At 40.9% G+C, this 27747-nt stretch overlaps 1 protein-coding gene across 1 annotated transcript; it reads right to left on the reverse strand.

The window, feature by feature from the left end:
• Positions 1 to 1529: 1529 nt before the first annotated feature.
• TMEM47 (transmembrane protein 47) lies at positions 1530 to 27747 on the reverse strand. The gene is made up of 3 exons (XM_055802500.1): positions 26881 to 27747; positions 13042 to 13182; positions 1530 to 5427 (listed from the first exon to the last, which is right to left on the reverse strand). Exons 1-3 carry the CDS (start codon positions 27104 to 27106, stop codon positions 5249 to 5251), a joined length of 546 nt encoding a protein of 181 aa, XP_055658475.1. The 5' UTR covers positions 27107 to 27747; the 3' UTR covers positions 1530 to 5248.

The following is a 27747-nucleotide window of genomic DNA, read 5'->3' on the forward strand; positions in this document are numbered from 1 at the left end:
ACACAAAAATGTTGACTTGGGAAGCACTCCTTCAAGGTACAGAAACAAGCAAGCATTACAACTCCCTGCTCACAGATAGAACACCAAAATACCAACTTAAAAGATTTTGTAAAGTCCCAAACAGTTTTGCTTTGGCGGTGTTTTCCTGAATTTGTACACTGGAGTTTTCAGTGTCACTTGCTGACCTCAGACCATTTGTTTCCACCAACTGTTCTGTGGCTTGCTCATCTTCAAACTGAATTTTGGTAGGAACAAACTTGGGCTCATACACCATATTCCACCCATTTCCTCTTGTTCACATGCCATACATCCAGCCACACTTCATTTGATTCAGCAGCAGAGTGCAGGCTTACTTTTATGGTGGATATGAAACACGTTGTGAGATACCACTCAAGACAGCCAAGCTTGCTGCAATGTCTTTCGTAGACTGAGGGCATGCCAGCTCCCATCAGCATGCTTGGACAGACAAGGTTTGACTAAGGCACCCCCAACCTATGCTGGCAAGCCAGTGGGGCGCTCTGACCGTGTGCCATCGTGTGGCACACAGATCACCTAAAATCTGGGCATTAAGCCCAGGTCAAACCTTTGGAGAATATGCCCTCTAAAGCCACACCCATTACAATCAGAATTTAATGTGGCTTTCAAGAAATATGTCTTCCACTACCTCTGGCTTGCTCCCTCACTCTCCGGTGGCTGTGGATTCACAGTTCCCTGTGAACTTCCTCCCACATTGTACTTGCATTTAAAAAACCCCCAAATCTTCAGATACTCTCCATCCTTCTGCACCCCCACCATATTCACTCTCTGCTCTGAATTCCTTTTCCATTACTTGATTTGCGCTCTGTGTACCCCACCCTTGCGCCTGTACTCCCTCATTACAAAAGTTCACTGAAGCCAAGGCTTCTGCCCTCCACGCCGCTGCCTGCTCACAAGAGGTACCCAGCAATGCAGAGGATGACAGTACGCTACCAAATGGTAGAAACAACTTGTTATCATGGCTTTAGTCATGGTTTTCCATTTTTGCAACACCAGGTTTCAGGTTCAAAAACAGTATCTGGTCTTTTTCAGCATAAAAAAGTAATCCAGCTTTCAGAATCAAAATGGAAAAAAACTATTAGTTATTGGAAATGTGAAAAAGAAACCTGTATATAATGAATAAATTTCCACACTAGAACAAGGTACTCCATATAGATCCACATTTCAACACATGCCCTTGTTATTTACCACATTAAAAGCACTTTGGTTTTCTGATGTTACAATACCTGTACTTTTATAAAGGCAGTATGGGCTCTGTGACACCCAGACATCTACCCTGTGCTCTGTTCCATGGCCAGGTGAAATGGAAGGGGTTACATCGGCAAGATCCTGCATCTCTCCCCCTGCGTATTTTGGTAAGACTCCTTCAGTATGGTAACTAAATACCAGGCACATTCATTAGCTTAAGCAAACTATTCCTTCTCAGTCTGCCCAACAGAAAACCACGCCAGTTCAGCTGTATACATAATTCTACTCAGAGCAAAACAGGCACATTTGGTTAGTGTAACAATTCTTTTATTTCAGTTACTTTTTCACATAAAACTTTATGTAAGCTACAAAAATCGTGAATGCAGAAATGGTATTAAAACTGCAAACTTATAAGTTTTGATTAAAAAAAAAGAAGTGTCTTTCACTGCTAACAATGACCATTTAAAATGAATCGTATGTTGATGGATTAATTTAATAAACTTACCATACACTTCTCAAAAATAAATAAAGGAAAACGTCAGAAAACCCAATACCATCAACAACATGAAGCATTTAGTTGTCTTTTTTTTTTTTCTTTTAAAGACAGAAATTAAATTTCTAGGCACAGTTTGAGGCATTATAGAGGACACAGAGGCAATAGGTTAGTGTGCACTGAGCTGTACAAAAATACAGTCTGAATAAATTACATTGCTAGCCATAAGATTAGACTTCACTTACCAGTCAGTTCATCGCATGTTTAATAATATACAGTTACATGCTAATCCATATATATCATTTATATTTCAAACACATAGGTCTCTCTATATTTGTTTTTAAAATTTACAAAAGCTAAACGAAGTTGTGCAAGAAATCCAGAAGAGGTGCTAGGTACTTGTCAGCACCGGACGGTATACTTTAAGCTTAAAAAATACAAATAACTAGCCCTGCTTGCAAGTTTGCTATATATATATATATTTAATCGCATATATTTGGAAGAAAAACAACGCATTTGTTGAGTGAAAGAATCATCCTCCCAGTGAGATAAAGCCAAACAACAGAAATAATGGGGGCATGACACAAGTACAACGTACAAAATGATTGATTTGTCATACATACACTCAAGACACAGGTATGCATCCTTTTTGTAGCTAGAAAAAAAAAAAAACCCAAAGCAAAAAACACCCCCCAAACAACAGCATAATGTTCTATTTACTTTTAGTCTGAGAAACAGACTGCTTACTAAAATTGGCAATGGTAAGGGGGGGGGAGGGGAAATCAGAAACTGCAGTAGCAATGTAAGCTGAAGGCAGGTACCTAAACCCATATGCTAGATGCCCAAATGCAAAGGACCCGAGGAGTCTGAGAGATGGGTCCTAATAGACTTCGTTATCTTCAAAAGGAAAAGCAGGTGTTGAGACTGAAAATCAGATCTCTGACTCAAATATGAAGAACCTTGTCTTTAGGCATTCACATCTCTAAATTTTTTTTGCCTGAATGCCTTTCATATTAACAGTCTGGTGACTTTCAGAGCGCATGCCGTTAATTTGCACAGGCCTTAGGCCTGACAGTTGTGTTCACTCAAACTCTACATAAAGAAAAATGATTTGATAAATTAGTGGATACGATATGGGTTCAGCACTGTACCTTCTTGTCAGCATAGGTAAATTGCCACACAATATCAGCACCAGAACATCGTCCTCCTAGAAAAGTACAGACATCATCTCACAGTGGGCTTCTCTAGCTAACCTAATTCCCACGCCAAAATACCACGTTCTCCATGCTGCTAAATAAAACCAGAACTACACAGCTGTTTAGAAAGATACAGAGTTAACTATCTACTGAATATCCACCTTAAGACAGTCTCAGGAAAAAATGCAACAACTAAACAACCAACAAAGTTACAAACGCTCTGCGGTACCTGTGAAACAAGTGGACATAATTTTTCCTCTCATCCTCTTTGTTCTCCAGGCATTGCCATACAATCCCTTCCAAGTCAAGCTATCATTTTGCTCCACCTAATCTAAATAATCACCACTGGCCCTGGAATCTACCCACCTAATCTAATTAATCACCACTGATACGGAACAGTTTGCCATACTAGTAAAAATTTAACTCCAGAGAGCCCTACAGTTTTGTAAACTGTCTCCATACATCAGCAACACTTTCACAACAACCTCCTCAAAGGCAGCTGTGTGGTCACACAGTCACTGGAGAACCTCTGTGACCTGCAAACTGTGGCACAAGCATTAACACTGTAGACGCGGTCTTAACTTTGAGTAACTCAGCAGTCTTTTCCGTGGAACCAGCAAAACCATTGGTGTAGAGGTGGATGTGCAACCCCAGCATATCTGCTTTTGCAGAGGTCCACATAGAATATATTTTTAATTTCTCCGTTAAAAAAAATAGTTATTTCTAAAGAGTAGAATTGTATAAAAATATGTTCATAATTAATTGAAACTATCCAAATAAGCAAATTGTAAACAAAAATAAAAGTGATCCCGATTAAATTCATGTGAAAGTTCTTCCTACTTTATCTTGGATTTCATTGCATAAGTACAGGCTTGGGATGTTTTAAGTGGGAAACGTACTAAGCAAGGAGTAATTAGATGTACATAATCATCAGCCAGTCCATTATAAACTCAGCTTTTAAAAACAAGAGATTACCTCCTGAAGTGCTAATGTTTCAATATGGACATGATGGGGTCTCAGCTGTATTCTTGATGATCAGAGACACTCACAACCTAACTAGATTTTTAGAAAAAGGCATTTTGTTTCTTTGCAACAGCCTTAGAAAAGATTTTTTTTTAGTAAGTATTAGACTATACGTGGAATAGCAAGTAGTTATTTTGTCCAGTTCTACGTTAACTTGACGTGAACTTCTAAGCATTTCCCATAACACAGAGTCTGTACAAGGGCACATACAGAAGACAAACCATTTTACGTTTATTCTGTAACATCAACCAAAAGTGGGGTACCAATCCAATGCTTTCAAGAATGTGTACAAAGTTAGTATTTTAACCACTGCATCACAGCTCATACTACAATTTTAAGACGAATCATCTCTCTCTTTCTCTGCATTTATATTTGTATTATATATATTCATTTATACTAACAAATACCTTTCAAAAATATAACTGAACTTGTTCCATATGCACTCTTTTCATGATGATGTTCAGAGGTTAAATGAGTGCTCAGGACAACTGCAATTCATTCAATTCATACATTTTAGATGCCTCATGGACAGATAAGATTTTTTTCTGCTACCCCTTATCTCTATCCTCCCAGCAAAATAGTCAGACCCCAGACAACTTCCAACTACACAGTCAGAAGCACATGTCTCCAGGTTTGGACTTCCTTCAACAATCTGTTACAGCTGGCACGGTGATGTTAATTACCAATTCATGAAATCCTGCGTGACTGGTGGCTTGTTTTTTTGTTTTTTGCCTTTTTAAAATTTTTTTATTATTCTCCCAGAAGACTGTTGAATGCAGATATTAGACAAGTCATTAACCAGTTACATTCACTGCCCTCAACACAGTCACTTACAACTAATTCCTTAAGAGCTTTTTTCGAGCAAGTAACGAGGGGCCAACACAGCCTATTATACAAGATGCCATTGCCTGCTTATCAGACATCTGAATCCTCTATGATACAGGGAAACTTCTAAATGGACCCTATGCCAGCTGCTCCCCTGAAGGCAATAGCAGATGCTGGCATTGCATTCTCATTCCAACTAGTTTTCTCACAATGATCGCCGTCACGTAGATCCTTTTGCTTGTTGTCAGGAAAAATGAAGCTTATGTATCAGCAGCTTGCAGCATCTGCCTATGTATGATCAGCAATCTTAAGTGTTTGCAGTTCTTTTAAATGGTTGTAAAAGCTGGTTATAGTGTTCACACCCAAAAGGCAAAGGCTATTTTATCAACAGAGCAGACTGTTTGGTGCTCCACAAGTGTTCTAAAAAAACTGTGAGTTAGAAAAGATGGAGTAATCCTTTTGTTATTTTTCTTTTTATTAAATGATTCTAGTAATAGTCTTCATAGTTCTTAGGGTTCAGGCAATAAAGAATGGCACCCCCAAATGAAAATATAGTTGCACCCCAAGCCAGGCCATAGCCCCAGTTGAACTCATGGTATATTTTCAAGCTGACCGTTTCAATGAACTTGATTGGATAAAGGACTAAGCTGCACACCTGAAGAACAACTGAAAAAAAAAAGAAAAAAGAAAAAAGTCAGAAGAAGCCTTAATTCATTTCCATAAAACAAGGAAAACATCACATTACTGAAATTCACATTTTAAATGCTCTCGGTGCATTTTTAGCTTGTAAGTACTGCTCTTTTTTTTTTTTTTTTTTTTGAAAAAAAAAAGATCACCTTCATTTCATTCACAGAGAACACAGCAGTTCTTAGATATTCCCTGGCTGATAAACAAATGTTATTCCTATGGTATAATGATGATCCTTCAGATGTCCATGAAACTAACAGTGAAAGCAATCTTTTCCCAATTCTTTTCTCTCTCTCCCTTGTATTTTAGTTTGTAGTCATTATTTCTTCCACAATAACAAAACTAACATCACTCGTTCTATCGCTATATAAATAAGTCAGAACAAGAAGCAAGAACAAACAAATATTAAGAAATATAGCTCAGAATCAAATCATTTACTTAGCCTAGAAATAATTCATTGTAGTAGGCAATACATATTTATGTTCAGTAGACACTCACTGAATTACATATTTCATATGAATTATTGTGTACTGTAATCAGAATTAATGATATTGTTACACAGAATACCAAGGAATCTATAAAGTTTGATCAGCCACTAAACTTCCAACTGGCAAAACATTGCCTTGCATTATGAATTTAGGGGGTGGGTCAGAAATGCTTCATGATGAAAAAAAGCTAATAAAACAGATAAATCCAATGCAGTAAGAAACTTAAAAATTATTACTTTCTACAGCACTCTCTCAGACAGCCAGATCTCCTGCAGCCTGATCCACATGTCTGCAGTGGAATTCAGCAAACCTGTTAATTATTGCGCTACATCAAAAAAAACCCCACATACAGTAACCTGAAAGGGAAAATACACAGATGAAGAAGCCAAATTTTCACAAGAAGATTTCAGTTTCATCAGCAGCCATTCTCCTTTAAATTCAGGAGCAGCGTTAACATCAAATTGGGACAACAGTTTCCAAGGTAAGCAGGTGAAAATTAAGCTGGTTTGAAGACAAGAACAAGCTGTATGATGTAATGATTCTAGGCCTCTAGTTCTGGCATTCACAAAAGACTAAACATCACAGGGACGTACAAAACATCATTTTTACCCCTTAAACACATGATACAGCCTTATCACTATGCTCCTTTCCAGCATTTAAGATGAGCAGTTTTTAAAGACTTCAACACACGACTGCCTCTGCAAACTACCCTGGCACCCTGATCACAGGCAGGTGGGCAAATCCACCCAGTTAAGCACACGCTTAAGTATTTGCAGGCTTGAGACATACTCTGATGAAAGTTCAATGGTATGCAATATAATGCCGTAACAACTACTTTCTTTAACATTGACTGGGTCATTTTTCACCATTTATTAGGTACTGTAAGAAGAACAAACACTATTTATTATAAGAATTCTTACAAAGCCAGTACTAATATAAAATGCCACTGGGTAACAGAGGACAGACTGCTTTGGACTACAGAGGCCCTTCTGAAATTACACTGAGAAATTACAGGAAAATAAAATAATGTTAATCATATTCTCCTATTGCTTGAACACTTTGCACACTCAGAATTTTTCTTTTGCCTTTTCTTTCCCACACACGCTCTTTGGTGTTGTCAAACTGGCACTTTTCATTAGCCCTGGTGACTAATGCTCACCTGTCCTCTGGATGGGACTGGTACCGGGAGATGATTTCCAATGTTCATTACAATCTTGGTGACAACACTTTACCAAACCCTCAGTGGAAGTTTCTCCCCACCCCCACCCCGCCTCTTTAGCCTACAGACTAGTCTTTGGACTCTTGCTTGAGACTGCAAATCTGATAAATGTTTGGATAGTGGATTTTCTGACATGGATACCAAAATCCACAAGATTTTTTTAACCCTAAAGTTATTGAAGTGTTACTTTGTGTTATTCCATTTTAATATAATTTTTGTCTGTCAGCTCATAAAACACTGCAACACTGCAGAAATTTTGACAGGTATGCAGTGGAAGCACCTACTCTTAGGAAAAGATTATGCCTTCCAATTCTGTATAATGAGAGCATCATTATACCCAAAACTGCCTGAATATATGCTCAGTTTTCAGACACATCTTTAGGACCATTCAAAGTTAAAAAGGATTTCCCAAGGTGAATGGAAACATGCAAGGTTTTTAGTGGCTTCCTGAACTGGGGATGCAGCATCTCTGCTGAGTCAGTACAGGAACCGCTCTGTGTGTGCATGCGCATCAAGTGCCAACCAAGGAAGCTCTCCACCTTCCCTCAATCCAACACATGAAGTATGCTGAATTTTAATCTGCAGATCAGACTTGCCAAAATAAAACAAAAAAGTTGTTATTTTTGAAAATGGTCACGTTGATAAAGCAGCAACACCCACAACAGGTATTTTAGATATTTTTATAGTGAGGGTTTCCTGCTTTTGCTACTACTTGTCCAGCTACACTACTGTAAAACTCCAAAAGTGCTGGCAGCAACTGGACAGTGGAAACAGCCACACTGCATAACACTGTCATCACTTCCCGCTATTTTTGCCTCCTATCATTCTTTCTCCCTGTAGAGTGGGAAGAGACTTGTGTGGCCTAGAAACAACAGTTAGTGAAGTTATGAAAAATGACCAGTATGACCCAAAAAGATGTTAAGACCCATGCTGCCAACTACTGAAACGCTTCCAATGAATTTAAATGAACTAACTCTGTGCTATGTTGACATACTTATGGGAAGTGTAAGCTCTTATCCTTTCCTGTAGAAAAAAAAAGGCTGCAAAAGGAATCTTAAAAAAATATATTCCACTTCAAAATGCTATTCAAAACAAACTAGTTACCTCAAACTAGATTATTCACTTCAGGTTTAGACCCATTTTTATGACTAGCACTATGATGCTTGCAAGACGATTGCACAGGAACAGGAATACTAGTTTTATTCCATTTACATGAAATACATACAGTTATATGTACCCACCATATTAAACATGCAGAAATCACAGCAAATGCTTTAAAACTAGGAACATATAATTACAGTCATCTTTTTATCTTGTTCAAATGTTTGAGTATAACAGTTTTGCCATCAAAAAAAGACTTATGGTGTGCCTTTCCAATTGGTCTGTATTTGAAAATGGTGGTGCTGACTAGTAAGTTCTGTATTTCTGTTCTCTACACCAGCACTCCTGATTGTTCACATGAGTAAAGCACTTCATTTATAACGAATGGGTGTTGCAGTTTATAAGATTAACACACATGCAACTGCTCTCTAGGAAGTATTTTTGTACTTAATACAACCTGTGCAATTAGTTGGAAAGCAGCATGAAGAGAAAGGAGGTCCATGACAATTTTTAAAATATTGCTAGCTCAAGAACAGACCACCCTGCTATACAGGAAGACCAGAAATTTCAGCAGGAGGTCCAGCTGGCCAAATGGGGAGTTTCTCAATGAATGTGCAAGAAAGGGGCATAAACCTGCAGGAAACAAGGATAGACTGACAGGAGTATAAAAGCACTATTTTGATACTTAGATACAAAATCAGGAAGGCTGAAGCCCAGCTGGAGCCCACCATCAAGCATGTACGTTAGTTGCAAAATGAAGTTCAGCAAATATATTCATGCAATGATAGACAGGAAAGCCAGTCTAGTGACAGATGATGCAAGTGATGCCTTCTCCAAGACCTCTCAGTGACACGGTTTGGGAAGGTGTCAGCAGTGCAGGAACAATTCAGAGATGACTCGGAGTTGCATCCATAACTATGGAGACAGACAAGATTGATCCAAGGGTGATGAAAGAGTTGGCTAATGTAATTCTGAGCCCCCTTTCATCTATGAAAAATCACAGGGATTGGAAGATATTCAGATGACTGGGAAAATGTTAATATTGTGTCCATCTTTAAAAAGTCTAGAAGTCCACAGAATTATAGGCTGGTCAGCCTCAACTCAGTCCCTGGAGTACATCTTCTTGGAAGTCCACCTCCAAGCACATGCAGAACAAAGTAGCAATCAGTAGTGAATACGGATTCACCAACCAAAGGACAAGGGTCCAGAGGACTGCCAAGATAATCAGAATCCTGAAGCAAATTATCCTTAAGAGAGGATGAGGGAGCTATGTTTGTTTAGACTTATGAAGAGGTGACTAAGGACCAATTTCAAACCAGCCTACAGTTACCTGAAAATGTAGCTGCAATGACGACAGAAAAAAAAAAACCCAACCTCTTCTGTATATTGCCAGGCAATGTAAGATAATGGCAAATAACACAAAACTCAGTTTAAGAGATTCAGGTTGGACATCCGGAAAGAAAAATATATTATAAGGAGGGTAGTACGGCACCAGGACAACATGTCTGAGAGGCTGTGGAATCTTCATCCTTGGAATTCTTCAAGACTGGTCCAGGCAAAGCTGCAGCTGATTGACCTAGTGTTAGCGATTGTCCTGCCTCAACAAGAAGGTTGGACTACATGACCTACAGAGTAGCTTTCCTATCAATAGTTCTTTGATGCTGTGACTCTTTTTGACCGCCCTGTAGCAACTTGCATTACATCCTACTGAAGTCAGTCCTACTTTTTCAGACTATTCCATGAATTTCTCAAAATCAAATTCTGTCTTCCAATTATCTGCATTTTTTTTCTAGCTTCACTGTAAAATTTGACAAACAGATTTTTATTCTATCTTCCACATCATTATGAAAATAGGTAATAGCACAGAACTCAGGACGCAGTCCAGCCAGACTGTGCTATGACTCTGTCAGAACAGAAAGATACATCCTCTAAGGATTCTCCAAATATTATCTGCCATAATTTTTTTTACTCTCTCTCGTAATACTTTCACTTAGCCACTGTTTCCCTAGCTTACATGTAAAAGCATCCTGTGAAAAGGGTTAAAAAGCTTACTAACCTCAACAGGTTATTCTTTTAAACATTGTTAAAATTGTTAAAACATAGCCCCAGAACGCAAACAACTTTTACATTATCTTCTTAATTTTCTTTAATGGACTTTCAGCAAATACACTTTCTCTGTCTATCTTTAAATTAAGACTCAGTTAGCACTCAGTTATCAGCCAACTGTATCATGAGACTCATACATTGACAAGTTTGTGAACTTTTGCTTTGAGGATACAGCTTTCAGGGCCAGTTTGGTTCATGAGCACTGAAGATACCCCAGCAAGCATGTAAGCTAGTGAACCCCACTAGACCAAACAGCTGGGAAGAGCTGTATGAGCCAAGGTGGCTCCACACAAGGGTGTTCTGCAACTGTCTCTCTGTAGGCTCCACATTCTTCCATCACCTAAGGTATTCCTGCTTCTCTCCCCGTTATACAGAACCGACAGTATGCATTTTAAACACATTCACATCTGTTGATCACTTGCTGGCTTATTCTCAGTAGCTAGGTTGAATTATTTTTTTTTGTCTCTGCTTTCTTATCTCTTCTAGTCTTAGTCAATCTTTTTCCTCACCTACAGATTTTGCCAACTGAACCCTGAAGCCAAGGAAAAAAAAAAGATAAAAATGAATAAAAACTAGAAAAAAAAATATGCCTAGAGCCAATTGTTTGGACTTTAAAGTGCCTGGATACTGCTTTCCCATTTTGTTCTTTCTCCCACACAGCAATGTTTTCTACCTGACACCCACACAGATCAGTAAATGTCTCTGGGCAATTCATCCTGTGTCCTTCTTCCAGAGGCAGCTGGTAGACTCCTAACCAGAGTCATACAGAATATTTGCTCTTGTTGACAGATTCACAGGTCATGGTGGGATTTATCCTCAAAGATCTTCTGGGAAATCCACAGGTGAAGGTTTGAATCCACGGGCAGTTGCACAAGGCAAAAATTCCAGTGCTGCAATCTTAACTTTCCCCTCTTCAGTAGGGGATTCTTTCCATAATTCTTTCAAGATATGCCAGTCCATACTCACCTCTAAAAATAGCTGACATCAAAGATAAAATCTGTAGGAAATGACACTAACAATGTCAGCATCAAATCCCAAAAGGATTCTCCTCAGATTTGCCAGATAATGAAGAAGAATGGGGCAGGCTGTCTTGGCCTCATCATCTCTCTTCTTCCTATATGCTTCAGTTCATGGCTATTTCAAATGCACGTGCGCACACACACACAGAGGCAAAGGAAAGAGGTGAACACCACTCATGAGCTAAAGCACCAATATATTTCCCTTTTTGATGCAAGTAAGCATTAAATCCCCCCTACCCCAAATCTTTTGTAATTTTATGCAGAAGAGAATAGATTAAGCTTTATGCAAAACAGCAGGACTTGGGGAAATTTTTTCTTGGGGAAAGTTGTGGGTTTTTTAGTACAAAGTTAACTATATACTAAATAAGCAATATGGCAAGATAGGCAGCGTATGGCTGAATAATTACTAAGTTACTACATAATGTTATGAGAAATTAAGTCAAAAGCCAAATAAGAAACCACTACAGAAATTCAGTAATCCCATTTCCTTCAAAGTTAACTGCCCAGCACGCTTTATAATCTCAGATATATTACTACATTTTAAAGTAACGGCATCAGTGCCTTTATTCATTCAACCAAGCAAGCAACGAGACACACAGAACAAGAAGATATGATTTCCACTCAGGAAATCTGATCCTAGGTTGCATTCATTTCCTAAAAGCAAATGAAATATAACCTACCCATACCTCTTGAGCAAATAAAAGTGCATCTTGAAGTGCTGCGGCTCAATCAAGGTAAGGTTAGCAGCAGAGGGCAGCAGGAGCCTTCCCCGGAGCTCTACTCTTGTTTCTGAATACCCTGCAAATTCTGCACTCTTTTCATATCCTTGTAAGTGGCTTTTTTAATACATCACAAAGACTAGGTTCTATTGTCCTCTTCATTATGGGCTATCAGAAGGGGTTAAAGCAGCTGGCTCCAATGCAGATACCAGTGACAGGATGGAGGTAAAACCATGCTTAGTGAATCTCAGGGGAACTGGGAACATGCTAAGCCCCAAAACACCAGAATGTACAAAAGGAAATTATTTGATATTGTAAATGTACCTCACTGGATCAGTCTTATGGACAATTCAGATTCATAGGTCTCCTTTAAGATTCTGTGATAATTTACACAAGCTGTTCCGTTTTCATGTTTTTAAAACCAGATAGGGACTACATGGTGACAACATGTTAAGTTAATAACTAAGTAAGCAAGCTGACACAATGAAATTAATTCCTCATGGCACAGGGGCATATATAAACACCTTGAGCATAATCCTATTTGGGCACTGTTTTTCCTGTTTTAAAATTGTAAAAGAAAGAACGTTAAAATAACAGAAATGGCTTTGCATGAAGAATAAAACCGGGGACATTAAGCAGTACAAAGTCACAGATTAAAAATGGTACTTTGAGATTTATCCCCTGTAGTTTCCCCTGCTGCATGTACTTCACAAAACAATAAATATAATGCAAATAAATAACTGTTTATGAACTAAGAATAGCATGACTGCAAAAATAATCAATGCCATGCAGAACACCAGTATCCTAAAAAACTTCACCAGAATTAACACAGAAGTAAACCAAATGCCTCTGAATTAGTATGCAGAACAAGGCATGTCTTCCTTCACAAAAGTGAAGCTGCTCCCATGAAATTTTTGTGATGGTGCTGGCAATCCGCTTACCTGCAGCAAAGAGCATGACTGCAACTGGTCTGTAGAACCGCCTCCGAGATCCCACGCAGATAGAGATCAACCCAACCAGGAAAGCTATGAGAATAATGGCAGCACCACCCAACAGCAAAGCAAGAGTAGCTATCTGCCAATCTAGGGGGGGAAAAAAAGAGAGGGGAAAAAAGGAGCAATACAATTTCAGTAAAACAAGCCCACAGGCCTGACAGAAACAGCAGAATATGAGGAACATACAGGCTGCACCAAGGCTCAGGCAAGTAAACAGCTGTGCTTTGGGTTTCTTTTCTCCTCATTAGCGAAACACCTTTATACAACAGATGCAACTCAGGAGCAAAGTGCCACAACCTCCCACACTTTTTCAAGGCTTAGTTGGCCTCATTGGGATTTTGGCTCCAGTAAGACTGAATAATTTGGTCCCCTATTTTTTGTCCAATTTAGAATGAGAAATTGAGGCCGGGTCAGGATTAGCTAGTGCACGTTAGCTGAACCCCAGTCTGTTGTAACTTTCTCACACAGGACAGTGCAAGTCAGACATCTGCTTGAGCTGATTAGGGTGTCATATGAAGGGAAACGCATGGAGGCTCACCATATACACTTGTCACTTGGGAGCTACCAAGGCCACGTAATATGAATAGCAAAACAAAAATAAAAGAAGGAGATGCTCAAAGAAATAATAATCATTAAAAAAATTTCAACAGTGAAAAAAAAAAAAAAAAGGTGGAGGTCAAGCCCTTATAAAGGCAGTAACGATCAGTAGATGCAGACCGAGTCAAATCTGAAGTCCATTTTAAAACATTTTATCCTAAAGTGCCAGTTTTTCTTTTCTTCCCCCAAAAGCAACTTCTGGATTTGACCCAGAGTATTTTCTAGTTATTTTCATACATAATGGATGCAATTATAAAAAACATCCTTGCAGTCTTAAATCACATAAAACAAGAAACATTTGCAAGCTGATAGCTATCATGGGTCTATACAAGTTCTAACTGAAGAGCTTCTATAGGTTTTAGAAAGGCATGGGCTTTGCCCTGTCTCTGCAAAACAGTATGTAAGACCTTCTCTCTGTCCAATAACAGGCATCAAGAAAAAGAATCAGATCACTATTTACTGTTTAGTACTACTATTTAGTAGTCCAAGGAAAATTATCTAAAATCAGCTTGTGGGAAAAGGACCTATGTATGCAATGCATCTCTCATCACTTTGAGAATGCTATAGCACTCATATGATATTCAGAATAAAATGTCCAAACGCATTTCATAGTTCAAAGGAAATAAGCATAATCATTTCAAAAATAAATTTCGAGATCTCAAGGTTACTAAAATAGGAACAACAAAAATCCACATTCTCTTCTTGTAAAAAGCAAAAGTCCATGTTTTTTAAAACAGTACATCCAGTTTCAAGAGGGATCTAATCTGCTGAAGATACCAGCAGTGCAGCTGTGGGGTTTGGGAATGGAAGGCTGGCAGCTATTATCACCAAAAAGCCTTCATATACTATATGAAAAAGGATGAAGGAGATTAAAAGAAGAAAGTGAATAGAGAAGCTATAAAAGCATTGCTAAAAAAGGCATGTTTGTGCAAGTACACACATTTATTTTCATTCTTTTTAGAAATCCAGACATGTTGTTTACTTATGTTTTAATTACTAAGTACTCAACCTTCCAAGGTATTTCACCTCGTTTCCTTACTAGACTAAAACCCACGGCTGGAAACAATCTCTCATTCTCCTACCATCAGCACGCAATCTGTAATGTCAGTTTGCTGTGTGTCCCACTGCTTTACTATTATTGGGATGGAAATACGATTTTAGTTATGGATGGGAGTGTTATGAAGAGTGCTTTTTAATGTTGACATGATCCTTCAGAAACACCAAGTTGTTAGTGTACTGATGATTTAGAAAGTATTCTTCCAATATCAGAGTGCATTACAGATATAAAATACAGAAATAAATAAACAGAATGAACCACTTTGGAACAACATGAAAGGAATCCTTGCACTAGAAAACTACGCAGATACAAAGACTAGACACATAAATCCATATCGTCCCAAAGTTAAAAGCCATAAAAAATTGGCAAAATAAATCAAAGTGCCAGATGGGAAATCTCAGAAACTAAGATTTTTGAAAGCCACTGCAAATAATAAAATATTAAATGTTATCTTTTTATTGATCAGATGCCAAAGTCTAATGCAAACAAAAGGTGTGCAACACTGGAGAAGCAACTAAATGGAGGAAAAAAAAAATAAAAAAAATAGTATCCTATTGCTTGCCAAAACCACATTGGCAAGACCACCAAACAACTGAAAGTAAGTAAGGCAAAAATGACATAAACACAGGGTTAGAATACAGTTTAACTTCCAGGACTGATATATCTGTGCATTTTGGAAAGGTTAAAAAATAAACTCCCTTACTATAGTACTGATGTAGGAGGTAAAAGGACAAATGAATGTTGGAAGACACCTACACTCCCAACTAAAAAACAACTGACTTAGTTAAACAAAATTGATTTCCTGAGTAAAAGAACCTACTCTGTGATGCTGACAGCAGGACAAAACTGAGACCCTTAATGCTGCTCACTACTAGCTGAGAATTGGGTATTGAATGTTGTGCTCTGGGCCACAACGTCTGGAACTGCCTCTATTTTAGCTCCAGCCTCCACTCCCAGGAGCATACAATGCTACCAGACTTTGCCTCAAGCTGCAGCTGAGAGGGATTCTGGTTAAAGAAAATCACGAAGGTCAGACATGAGTGCACAAAGAATACTGGACTGAATTTTCCTATATTGACTACCATGGAAATTACGTGTCTAAATCTTGTCATCTTAGAAAAACCTTAACTTGCAAGTCTGGTGACAAAATGAAGCTTATGTTGGATTAAGAAAGTAAAATCTTCTGCATTGGCCTTCTACTTAAGAACAATTATTTTTTAAGAAAAAAATCCAGGCCACTGGACTTTATACAAAAGAAAAAGAAACATCCAAAGATTGAATCACTACCTCTGAAGAAAGAACACCCTGTAAGTTAGATAGCTACAACAATGTAACCACATACAGCAAAGGCAGATTTCTACAACAAAAATCTGTAGCGCTCCTCAGACTACCCAGGAGTGATTTATAACACACCACATCAAAATGGGAACAGCAGATTGTTACATAGTGTTACTGGTACACAGAACACAAACATCAAAAGCCTACTTTAGAGCATCCAAAATATGCTTGCACCATTTCTAGGCACGCAGAAATCTTGCAAATAAGTTACTATACTGAGTTCAGGAGCCTCAGCAGTACAGTGAGACTGCTTGTTCTCACAGAGATAGAAACATGCATAAACATGAGCAAAACAGGACCTTATAGACGATGATTATTAGTTTCCTGGATTTAAAACACAATTTGGTTACACTTCAAGAATGCACATCAGTATTTTTCACTGCACATTGCTACAGTTTATTTATATTACATATCTACTACCTAAGAAAAAGTTCGGAACTAGTAAAATTGCACTCCCGCAAATCTTAATACATTTTTAGATTTTAAAAAGCACTGTGATCTCACAGTCATGCCCAATTTAAGTTGTTTTGTTGGTTTATAACTGTAGACTCAACAGAAAGCATAACTTTAGATTTTTTCAGTGTTCCCCCATATTAGCAATATATTAAGAATTACACTGAAAATGCCACCTATCCCTTCCAAACAACTAGAATTAACATATTTTTGACAATCATTAAGTAACTTGAGACAGATTTCTTAAAAGAAGCCTCACTTAATGTACACTGATTTTAGGTCTGAAAATCCAAACGTGTTTTTGCATTGCACAAGAAGCATGACAATGTCTATAAGCATGGGAAATATATACTGCAGTTCTGACAGTGATGATAGTGTTTGCTTAGTTTTTATTATAACAATCTGCCTATTAGTTTAGGAATGTGGATTGCAATATGTGGAAATTATATAAATACGAACGTAGGTACTCAACACATATTTGGTGTAAAATTTATTAAAATTACCATCTTCAGTTAAAAAAACCCAACAAAACAACAACAACAAAAAAACAAACAACCCCCCAAACCATGATGATAATGTTTCTTTTCAGCTAATTCTTCATACATAAGTCAGTGTCTTTTTTTAAGGATAGCTTGATCTCATTGCCCTTTGGAAATTCAGCCTGTTCTTTAATGATAACAGAAGCACAATGTGTTAATTGCACACTGAAATGTGTGACTCTCCTCCCTTCTTCCCCCCAAATGAAATGACCTGGGGCTTTAAGTGGTATATTCATTTTTAATTAAGAATAGCTATCTGCTCTATTTCTTGGGCAAAAATAATACTTTAGTAATAGGATAAAATCAGGAAAAGCCATAAAAGGAGAAAACATCTCACAGTTCTGAAATGTTTAAAAACTAGGTAATTTTTTTAACATGAGAATAAGTAACACAAAAGGCAAGCGCTGTCATAGATTTCATGTTTTCAGCAAGTTCCCCCCAAAATAAATATTTTATCTACACGGTATTCTACAGCAAAACAAGCGATGGACATAAAAACATACTGTGGAATATGTGAAACATTTGTGTGTAGGGCTCTTTCAGATAATGCAAGTGAACTGAATTAATCTCTTAAGAAACAATCAAGTATTCCTTTCTTTCATACAATGGTCCTCTACAGAGTCCTCTTCCCACAGAGGCTGAAGTAAGAAAAGGCATGCAGTGTTACATGATGAAGGTAATTCTAGCCACCTTCTAGCATTAAACAGAACCTTGGCAAGAAAACACAACCCTCTTAGTTAAGTTTTTCTGATTCATTGCAAAGCTTCCACTTACCACGTACCTGCTCTCAGCCAATATCCTTAGAAATTGTAATATAGCATTTAAATTCGAGAATAATGAATTTGAAAGAACATGTCAAGTAAAGCATAAAAAGTTGAGGCACCCACACATAAGAAATTAAATATAACCCAGTGAATGTCATAACAATCAACTAAGATGGCTACAGATATTCCTAATTGATTCATATTCAAAACCATTTTAAAGTTTATAAACACTCATCAACTTAGCCATCAGATAGCCCACAAAAAAGCATAGTGACTATATAAAAACATGAAGGTAGAATCTAGTTTCTAGAAGTGCATTTGTCACACAATCAGTAAGATTTCCTCTTTCTTCAGCACGCTCAGATTCACAGGTGTCTGTGGAAGGCCAAGCTCCACTGAATTCAGGGAAAATACAGAGGTGAAATTAGTAGTGCAGTGTCCATTAGATTCTCACATAAGATTATTCCATGGAGAAGTCAGTGCTTTGGAACCTCACCTGAGCCTTAAAGATGGGGTTTAAGGAGCTGCTCAGATGAAGGGAATATTGGCTAAAGCTGGGAAACCCAGTGTCCATAAGTTACTCAGTCCATACTCCTCTGTTCTTGTACAGTCAGCACCACAAATCTGAGACTCTGTAGCATACACTTCTGCAAACTGCAGAGAAGCTCTTCCTAGCAAGACCTATACCAAACCTCCAGTAAGTTGCTCTAGCCACAGCTTTCCACACTGGAGTCTTGTACAAAAATTGCAATGAACAAACATTTTCTGGTCATTGTCAGTTTGCATATATGCTTATTACTGCTGGCTGCTGCACAGACATACTCTGGCTTTTACATTTTCTTTTTATTTTTACGGATTGAGAAAAAGATTTTTCTGAAGTATGAATATTACTTGTGCACGTGGATCCTCAAGTCACTTATGACACTTAAAAAGCATTACCTAAGCTCTGGGAACCAGACAGTTGTGGCTGAATGCATAATTTCCTTAAGACATAATTCAAACACTCTACGCCAAGGCTTTCTTCTGAAAGCCATGAATTTGAACACATGCAATTACTATGTGACATCACAAGTATGTTAAAAAGAAGCTGTTTGTGGTAGAGACAAAACTATTTTCTGCTGCTTCTTCGACAGATTTACGTACTGAGCTTTCCCTAAGAAACTGGTCTTCATCCACACAAAACAGCACGTGGAACAAAGCCCTTGATAAACCAAATCTTGCACAACACAGGTAGGCTTAAGAGTGAGGCATTCCCATACCTCTAATTCCCCAGGATTTGGACAACACCCACACAGAATTTTGAGCATTTTATACTGGGTGCCAAAATCTCTGAATGCATCCCTAAGGAGCCCCTGCTCCACATAAGGCATCAGTCACTTTCTATTTACTGTACCAGACACAGGATGATTTAGTGTTCCTGACGCGCTGAGTGGAGAGTCATTTAGAGCCAGTCAAAGAAAAGAGAATGAGCACAGGGATGTGTGCAAAAAACCCCAGCTAACTGAGGCAAACCCAGGTACGCCTGTGCCTTGCTGAGAAGCAGAACGCTAATGGTAATGATGGCAGCTGACTAATGAAGGAGGAAAGGCAGGTTGCCGCCTTAGCTGCAGTATACCAGGGGCCAGAGGGCTCCTCAGGAACTGCAACATCTTTGCTTCCCAGCTCCAGCCTCGAACCTCTGCTCCCATTTCCCAGAAGAATCTCTTAACCACAAGGGTAGACTGAAACCGCTCTCCTCCTCCATTTGCTAAACCTGTAATGGGAAGAGACAAGCAGGAGATCTGTGAGGTCTGTGAACAAACAGGTACAAGGGAATCCAAATCCAAATCCAAGTCTTGCTTTGAAGTGCCTCTTACCTAACCGGTCCCTTCCAGCCTTCTCGTGCTGTTTATGCACCTTTCCACTGACAAACAAAAACGCTGAGCGTTACTTTAAGGCAGCCCAGATTCAGGGCTTTCTCACCTTTGAGGGAAAACATTCTTAACAGTCACTTACAGAGTTGCATCCCTCTCACCTAGGCTCCTCCTATGGACTTCCTTTTCTCCACAGCAAGATAACCATGATCAGAGGGAAAGAGGCCAGCTCCATTCCAGGCAAGGTAACATCCTGCTGGCAGGATGCTCCAGGCAGTAGGTGTTCCACCACCACCACAGCCCAGGAAGGACGCAGTGGAATAATTAGGCAGCTATTGTGCAGGCTCCGCTCACTTTTCAATGACAAACAGAGCTCCCCTGCCTTCCACCCGAAGGTGCCACTGAGCATGCAGGAGACAGACTGGTCCCCAGAGAAGTGAGCAGCACACAAGACAGAAATGGTCTCAATTTGCCAGGATGGTCTCTACAGCACTTTTGCATAAAATACAGACTGCGTTAATCTGCCTGATGTCTCCATTTCAGCTGCTCTGTTCATCAGACCATGTGCAGCCCTGAGACTGCTAGACTCAAACTTTCTGTGCGCTTCCATACCACTGCAAGTTTTATCTCCCCTCCCTACAGGAGATCACACTGAACAACAAAAGCAATAAAAATATGGTAAGCAACTCTGCTGTTGTGCAAAGACAACTGATTTTGCAAGACAACTAGACGGCCTAAAGCCTGAGGGGGTTACAAATGTATAAGCAACTTGAAACATAGCAGGTGCTTGCTCATCTGCCCATTGACACATGTCTCCTGAAGATTAAAGCTTACACTCCCTATTTATACAAAACACATACACTTTGGCGGGGGGGGGAGGTGTACAGAATCACAAAATCATTTAGGTTGGAAAAGACAGCTGCTCTCTGAGCCATGGCCTGCCTTTATTTCTAAAATCACAGAGTAAAATCCTTTAAATGCAGTGTGTCTTCAAATAAAAGAGTTAAGTGGTACCATTATGTAGATCTTTATTTTATTATTTAAAGGCAACATGCATCGCACATCACTTTTGCCAACAGAGGACTTCAAGACAAGCACAGCATTACAGAAAATCATGTAATCTATAATTCATTCACAGAATAGTACAGCATGTACTCAGGCATTTCTTCCATTGAATACACAGCATTCTTCTGAGATTAGCTCACTACTATGGCATTTAATTATTGGATATTCATTCATTCAACAGCAACAACAACAACAAAAAAAAAACCCAAACACAAAACACACACACCCACAACTCTAAGAACCTCACAAAACCCTGGAAATCTTAGAATTATGTCATTAGGAGCAAAGTGTGGGAGATGTGTTACACACGCTTTTCAAGAAAAGCTCACCTTTTCTGGCCTCTTCTATATATACTACTACATTTTAGCAGTCTGAAGAAGGAATAAGTAAACTTCACATTGGAACAGGAATGTAATTATTTCCCACAGTTACTGATGTTCTTCAAGCACACTGGCAATCTTTTCCAATTTTCAAAACTCATTCCATTGTTCCTTGAGAAAAACAATTAGCATTTAAAATAGTTCCAGGAGCACTTCCCATCAAAATGATAGCCTTTATATTATAGAACTGAAACAAGTAAAAACATACAAAGCAATACAGCTGGACAGACTTCACCCCACCTCCTGCTTGTTACCTTGAATCTTACGTGGTCATCTTTGGCCACGGATCAGTAACAGAGGCAAGGTTACCCTCTATGTGATTCTAAATATAAAATCTCATCAAATATTTAAGCTACATATATTATCCCTAACCCAAGCAACATCTTTTAACTTACTGGTGCAAGACTTCTTTATTTAATAAACAAAACTTGAGGCAACAGGATACATAACTGATTTAAAAATTGCAATGAACAACAGCAGTAGCAATAACCCATTATGGCTAAAAGTCTAGCCTGTTGTTTTGTTGTTGGGTTTTGGTTTTTTTGGTTTTTTTTTTGATAAGGCGTGTGGTGCTCTTGACCTGATCAGATAAACTCACACACACTTTCAGGTATTACACACAAATGTGCTGTAACCATGTCTCTTAGCTGCTTGGAGAAGAGTGTCTAAAATGGTAGCCTCCGTCATACTAAAAGGTCCAGGCTACCTAAACAGGAAGGAGCCTTAGATCTACTGCTCCCACAGAGCATGGCCTTGGGAAGTCTGAGACTAAAATAACTGGTTCCATTTGTAAAAGATGGCGAATACCTTAAAATATTCTATCTGGGGCTACCATAAGGGGTAGTTCACAAATTCAAGGCAATTTGAACACACTGAAGGAACCAGGTAGACATCAGGCATAAACAGAGTATCAGTCATCATAGAATCACAGAATAATTTAGGTTGGGAAAGACCTCTGGAGGTCATCTAGTCCATCTCCCCATGGAAAGCAGGGCCAATCTCCAAGTCAAACTCAACTTCAAAGTTAGCTCAGCTTGCTCAGGGTCTTAAGATGCAGAGTCTGAAGTACTATTGCTTTTGATTGTAAATCCACCTTTCGATAAAGTGTTGGGGATTACTATTAAATAGAGTAATATGCAAAATGACAGACTACAGTTTTCAAAACCAGAAGGAATGTTTTATTAATTCCTCCTTACATTGCATAAGCCACTTTCTTTAGATTTAGTAAAATTGCATTCGTTCTTATGTTATTTTACAGCAAACTTAACAGCCTCCCTGAGCTTTTTACAAATATGTGTCAACATCAACTCTGAGCAATGATCCAGATCTTCTAATGAGGAAGCTGCTTTTGAGCTAGCAATTTCCCCTTGGAACAATTCCTTATATTCAAAACAAGCAGAAACCACCCAAGACTACTGAACCATGTCAATTCAGATATCTGCATCTAATGTATAATTAAAGGTTAAACCCCTTCAAGTGCTATTGAGTGAGCAGTCTCTGATGCTTTACAAATTAGAACAGGATCATAAGCACAAAACTAGACTCAAGTTGTATTACTGCACTATGTTGTAAGTTAAAGCTTTCTTTATGGTTTGTTCACCACTATGTTTAAACAAATACAGAGAACCTGTTGCACTTATTTCCCTGAGAATGTTTTGTCTTTCAAACATCCATCAAAAATTCTTAAAGAGAACTCAACATTACATAAATAAATATACATGTTGTTAAGTAAGAAAGACATATATCCCTGTTCACCAGAATAAATACATTTAATTGGTATGAAACCATTCAAATGTATTTTTATATACACTGTTTTCACAATATACGGAAATGTTGCAAAGCAGCCATTGTTTTCTATGAATAGCATATACATATTGAAGCCAAAATACACGTTTACCTGCAGATCAGATTTGATGGGACCATTTATGTCTTCCACATCATATTTTTGTATTTTTGATTTAAAGAACTAGAATGGCTGAGGTCCATTGCAGGAATTCAAATTTACTGTTATTAATTCTGTGGGAAGAAAACAACTACCTGTACAGGTACAGACAACCAGGCAGTTGTACATAAGATGCATCTAGTTTTAGGCAGATGCTGTGATAGAAATAAATACTCATACCTAATTCTTAACTCCTGATAAATCTGTAAATGAACCATCAAAAGTTAGACATAATCCACTTCAAATGAAGTATAAAACCAAATATTTTTTTAAAGACAGCAAAGGAACACTCTCAACCCCCTAAGTTTTTTCATTTTAGTTTAGCACATGAGTAAAATACAGCTGACTTAAAGACGACTTGTGCATTAGCCAAGTAAAGCTTTGATCATAGAAAATAATTTTATGCCCAGATAGCTGCTAAAACTGTAAAGCAGCATTGCTGGATCTCAAGATTTTATCATGAAGCTTTCCATACTGGCAACTGTGTTAGTTTTTCAGCTCCTGAAGTTGCTGTTACTGAGAATTTTAGAAGGGGAGATGAGGGATATGCAACAATACCTTTCTAGCTCCTGCAATTACAGGGGGGGCAAAACTGAACCGATGATATACATAGACCCTAAAGACTCAAAAAGAAGAAAAGCAAATTAAGATATTTTATAATCTTCAGATGTCAAAAAATTAATTTGACTCACTATTTTACGTACTTGAAGCATGGATATTGTGAATTACTTACACAACTTTAAAAGCCGTTTGAGAGCAAAGGATTGCTTGCAAGCTATTAAGAAAAAGCCCTCAAAGCAGTGAGTGAATGAATGCAAGCACACATACTCCAAGCAACAGCAACACTTGGTGAAAACTGAGGTATTATTTCCTGCTATAACAGCCAATGTAATCATGCTCTGTACATTTCCTTCTGCTCTCCACTACTAAGTTGCCCTTTTGATAGCAGTGAGGGGTCCTACATCTAATTACAACAAAGGTTTTTAATTAAACCTCAAATATGCTTTAACAGCTTCTAGCATGAGATTGCCCTTGATGGTGCCACTTGAGGTGCTCTCCTTCAAGGGATGATGAAGTAAATCTCTTAAAACCATGGATGAAGATGCCTTTTTCCTGTGTGTACTAGTGCTTTTCACAGCTAGCCAGCTACAAAGCTGCTTGCACCGGTATCAAGCTAAAAGAGCTTTCCCTGTGGGAGCTCTCCACTGTCTCCAAAATATACCACTTGCTAGATTCTCAGTGCGGGAGGAAAGTGCACTTGAAATATTAAGGCAAGCACACAAAATGGTCTCAAATAGAGCCCAATCCAGCTTGGCGAACTTACTGGTAGCCTTCCTATTGACTTTAATGGAAATTGTAACACACTAGCAGAAGGCAAAGGCAGAACAGTACAGTTTCTCGTATTTCAGGTCTCCTCAGTGTGCAGCATTGTGCCAAACACAAGGTAAGTGAAGGGTTTATTCCAGTCACCTCAAGTAAAATGATCGTTTACTTCTTCCCAGTAGCTTGTGAAACCTGGCTCCACTAGACTGGAAAGTATGTGGGGAAAATGAGTAAAGCTAATTCAAGGAACCTGAATAAAACTGGACAGACAGGAATTCTTGCACAGGATAAAAGAAAGCACGAGGAGAGGCCAAGTTTTCAACATGCAGCATCCAACAAAACTACATTTCATTCCTATCCATCCTCACCTATTCATCTTCCACCTTCCCATAAACAGACAGGTGACCAATAAAGCGATGAGAGAGATGAGTGTCCTTTTATGCTGTTCCATAAGCTGTCCTACTTTTCTTTAACGCACTTGTGTGTGTGTGTATACATGCATGCGTGCTGGGGAGATGGATTGAGGGGGGAGTCCAATAAATCATGCATGGAGGTGGGAGGGGACTTGAAGCAGGTTCTCATTCAAGCCATCTGAAAAGTCTTTCTGCAATCAAGGGGATACTATTTCAGGAGACAGGGAGAAGGGGCAAAGGATTCACGTTGCTAAGGAGACACTTAGAAGCTGACATTCCTACATAAATTTCCATTTATACTGGGGAAGGAAAAGAAAGCTCTCCAAAGTTTGTGTAGATACCCTGGTAACTGATTGAAACTGACATTTCTTTACAATTTGTTTTGGCATTACATGATTTAAAACAAACCCCCAAACAACCTGCAAATATTACTCCACACAATGACAAGAAAAAAATAAATAGTCACAGCAGCAAAGGAACCTGTGCAATTTCTACTGAAGCAGCGACTAGTTATTTCCCAGAACCTATACAAGGATTTCTGAGAAGCAAGGAAAAAGGAAAGCACCTAGAATACACAGTCAACCTCTTGCCTTCCCTTCTTTTTCAAAACAAACATCTTGTGCCTGGATTTACCTCGTTAAAAAAAAATACCTTGTCCTTGGATTTACCTTGATTTATCTTGTCTTGTACCTGGATTTACCCAACCGGAGAGCACAGCGATCCAAATGGATGGTTTAGCAATGCAAGTGTGTGTGTCAGGAGGACAGGGATGCAGATAAAAATGGGCTGGGGGTATGGGAAGAGGCTGGCTTCATTTGTCAGTGTTTCTATTGGGACTCCAGAAGTTGCTATTAGGCATAAAGTAAATAACCCATGAAAACCAAAACAATTATGGTTCTAAAAAAGCAATTTATTGAAAAATATTCAACAGGCAGCTTGTTTATATCATTCACAACCTGGTTTTTAAATACTCCAAGCAACAGTGAAATGGCATTAAAAAAAATATTTTAAAAATCTATGACCAAAGACCTAGAAAGCGGAAGAATGAATGAGCATCAGAAATCAAAACAGGGAGTGTGGCAAGAAGGCGAAGGAGTATGAAAGCCGATGGGAAGATCGGCACCTGCTAGAGGAAAGACACACACACAAGCACAGCCAGGGGGATGGAGAGCCAGAGCCCAGGCATCCTCACTCGGGACAAAACAGCAATCGGTTTTGGTTTAGGCAGCCCCAACTTTCCCAGACTAGTGGCTTCGGGGGTGGAATTGGAAGACACTTGATTCCCAACAGCTTTTCACTGTATGAGAACAGCTGCCGCACAGAAAAATAATCAAAACTAGTCCGAACTCGGGATCTCTCGTGGAAACACAAAGGCAGACAGAAAATCAGTCCCCCCTCTCGCTCGCAGAAGCCCACCTCGCGTCTGCGCTGCACCCCCGACCACCCGGCAGGCGGAGGGACGCGCCGCGCGCGGGCTGCCCCCTCCAGCACGCGCTGGGCACAGGGGCCGCCGCCGCCCTCGCCCCGAGCCGCCAGGCGGGGGGATGCGGGGCCGGGGCCGCGCAGCGCGGGGGGCAACCACCGGGCCCGGGGAGACAGGGAGGAGGAGGAGGAGGAGGAGGAAGATGGGGAGGGACGCCGCGGCTGGGGAAGGCGAGGGGTGCGGAGGGCGGAGGACAAAGGTGCCGGAGACTCCCGCGGCGGCGGCCGGAGCCGGGAGCCGGGGCGGCAGCGGGCGAGGCGGGGAGCGCGGAGGGGCAGCGGGGGGCGGCGGGGCAGGGCCCAGGGCACCGCTCCGGAGGAGACAAGGGCGAAGGAGAGGTGGCTCGGGGGGTGCTGGCAGGGCAGCCGGGGCGCGGGGCGGGGGTCTGCCTCGGTGCCCGGGGGGCGGCCGGGGAGCGGGAGGAGGCCGAGGTGGGGGACACGGCAGGAAGGGACGAAGGAGGGACGGGGCAGGGACCAGGCTGGGGGCGGCTGCGCGGCGGGGGTGCCGCCGGCGGAGGGGAGCGGAGCTGGGGGGTTGGGGGTGCCGGGGCAGGCCCCGGGGCAGCCGTGTCTCACCGCTGTGCAGCGTCGACTCGCAGAGCCAGCTGTCCAAGTTGCCGGGCTTGCGGCAGGACTCCCAGAGGGACAGGTAGTACTGGTGGTCCGCCGTCACCCAGGCGGGGCTCAGCACGGCTCCCAGGTCCAGGCACAGCGCCAGAAAGATGCACACCAGCCCCACGAGCTTCAGCGGGGTCAGCACCGAGACGCGCACCTCCTCCATGCCGCTGCCGGCCGAAGCCATGGGGCCCGAGGGGAAAGGCGGAGGAGGAAGAGGACGCGCTGCAGCCGGCCCCGAGGGGAACGGGAGCGAGAGCCCAGCTCCGCGCAGAAGGGGCGGCAAGAGGCAGAAGCAGCGCGACCAGCGCTGACTAACGGCGGGGAGAGGCTCTCGCCGGCAGCGGGCAGCGCCGCTCCCTCCCTCGCCGCGCTCCCGCCCCGGTGTATCAGGTGCAGCAGCTCCCCCTAGCCCCTCCGGCGCCGCCCGGCCCGGCCCGGCGCGCTCCTCCCCCTGCCCGCCCCTGCCGGGGGAGGTGGCGGCCGCGGCCCGGCCCGCGCTCCCCCGGGGAAGGGGCGGGAGCTGCCGCGCCGTGCGGCGGGGGCCCTGCCGGCTCCGCCCCGCCCCGCCGGGCCGAACTTCGCGGAACTTCACCCCCGCCGCAGGCCACGCCGGCCGCCGCTCGCCGGGTCCCCCGAGCGGCCTGACCCCAGCGGCCCGGACCGACTCGGCCGTGCCGCCGCCCTGGGCCGCGCCGCGGGGGCGGGAGGGGGCTCCGGTGCGCCCGGCCGGCCCCTGGTCGTGCGCGGTGTGACCCCGCGCCGGTGGCCGGGCGTCACGCCGGGAAGCGCCGGGCGTCCCGGGCCGGGAGGGCCGCGGGGGCTCGG

The sequence above is a fragment of the Falco peregrinus genome, chromosome 4 (genome assembly GCF_023634155.1).
Source record: "Falco peregrinus isolate bFalPer1 chromosome 4, bFalPer1.pri, whole genome shotgun sequence".
NCBI classification, from domain to species: domain Eukaryota; kingdom Metazoa; phylum Chordata; class Aves; order Falconiformes; family Falconidae; genus Falco; species Falco peregrinus.

Bases quoted from the DNA above. Each gene is read 5' to 3' on its own strand.
- TMEM47 (XM_055802500.1), bottom strand. From the start codon at position 27,106: ATGGCTTCGGCCGGCAGCGGCATGGAGGAGGTGCGCGTCTCGGTGCTG. The intron at 13,183-26,880 runs GTGAGACACGGC...TTCCCCCCCTAG, and splicing joins CGAGTCGACGCTGCACAGCG to ATTGGCAGATAGCTACTCTT. The intron at 5,428-13,041 runs GTAAGCGGATTG...TTTTTTTTTCAG, and splicing joins AGTCATGCTCTTTGCTGCAG to TTGTTCTTCAGGTGTGCAGC.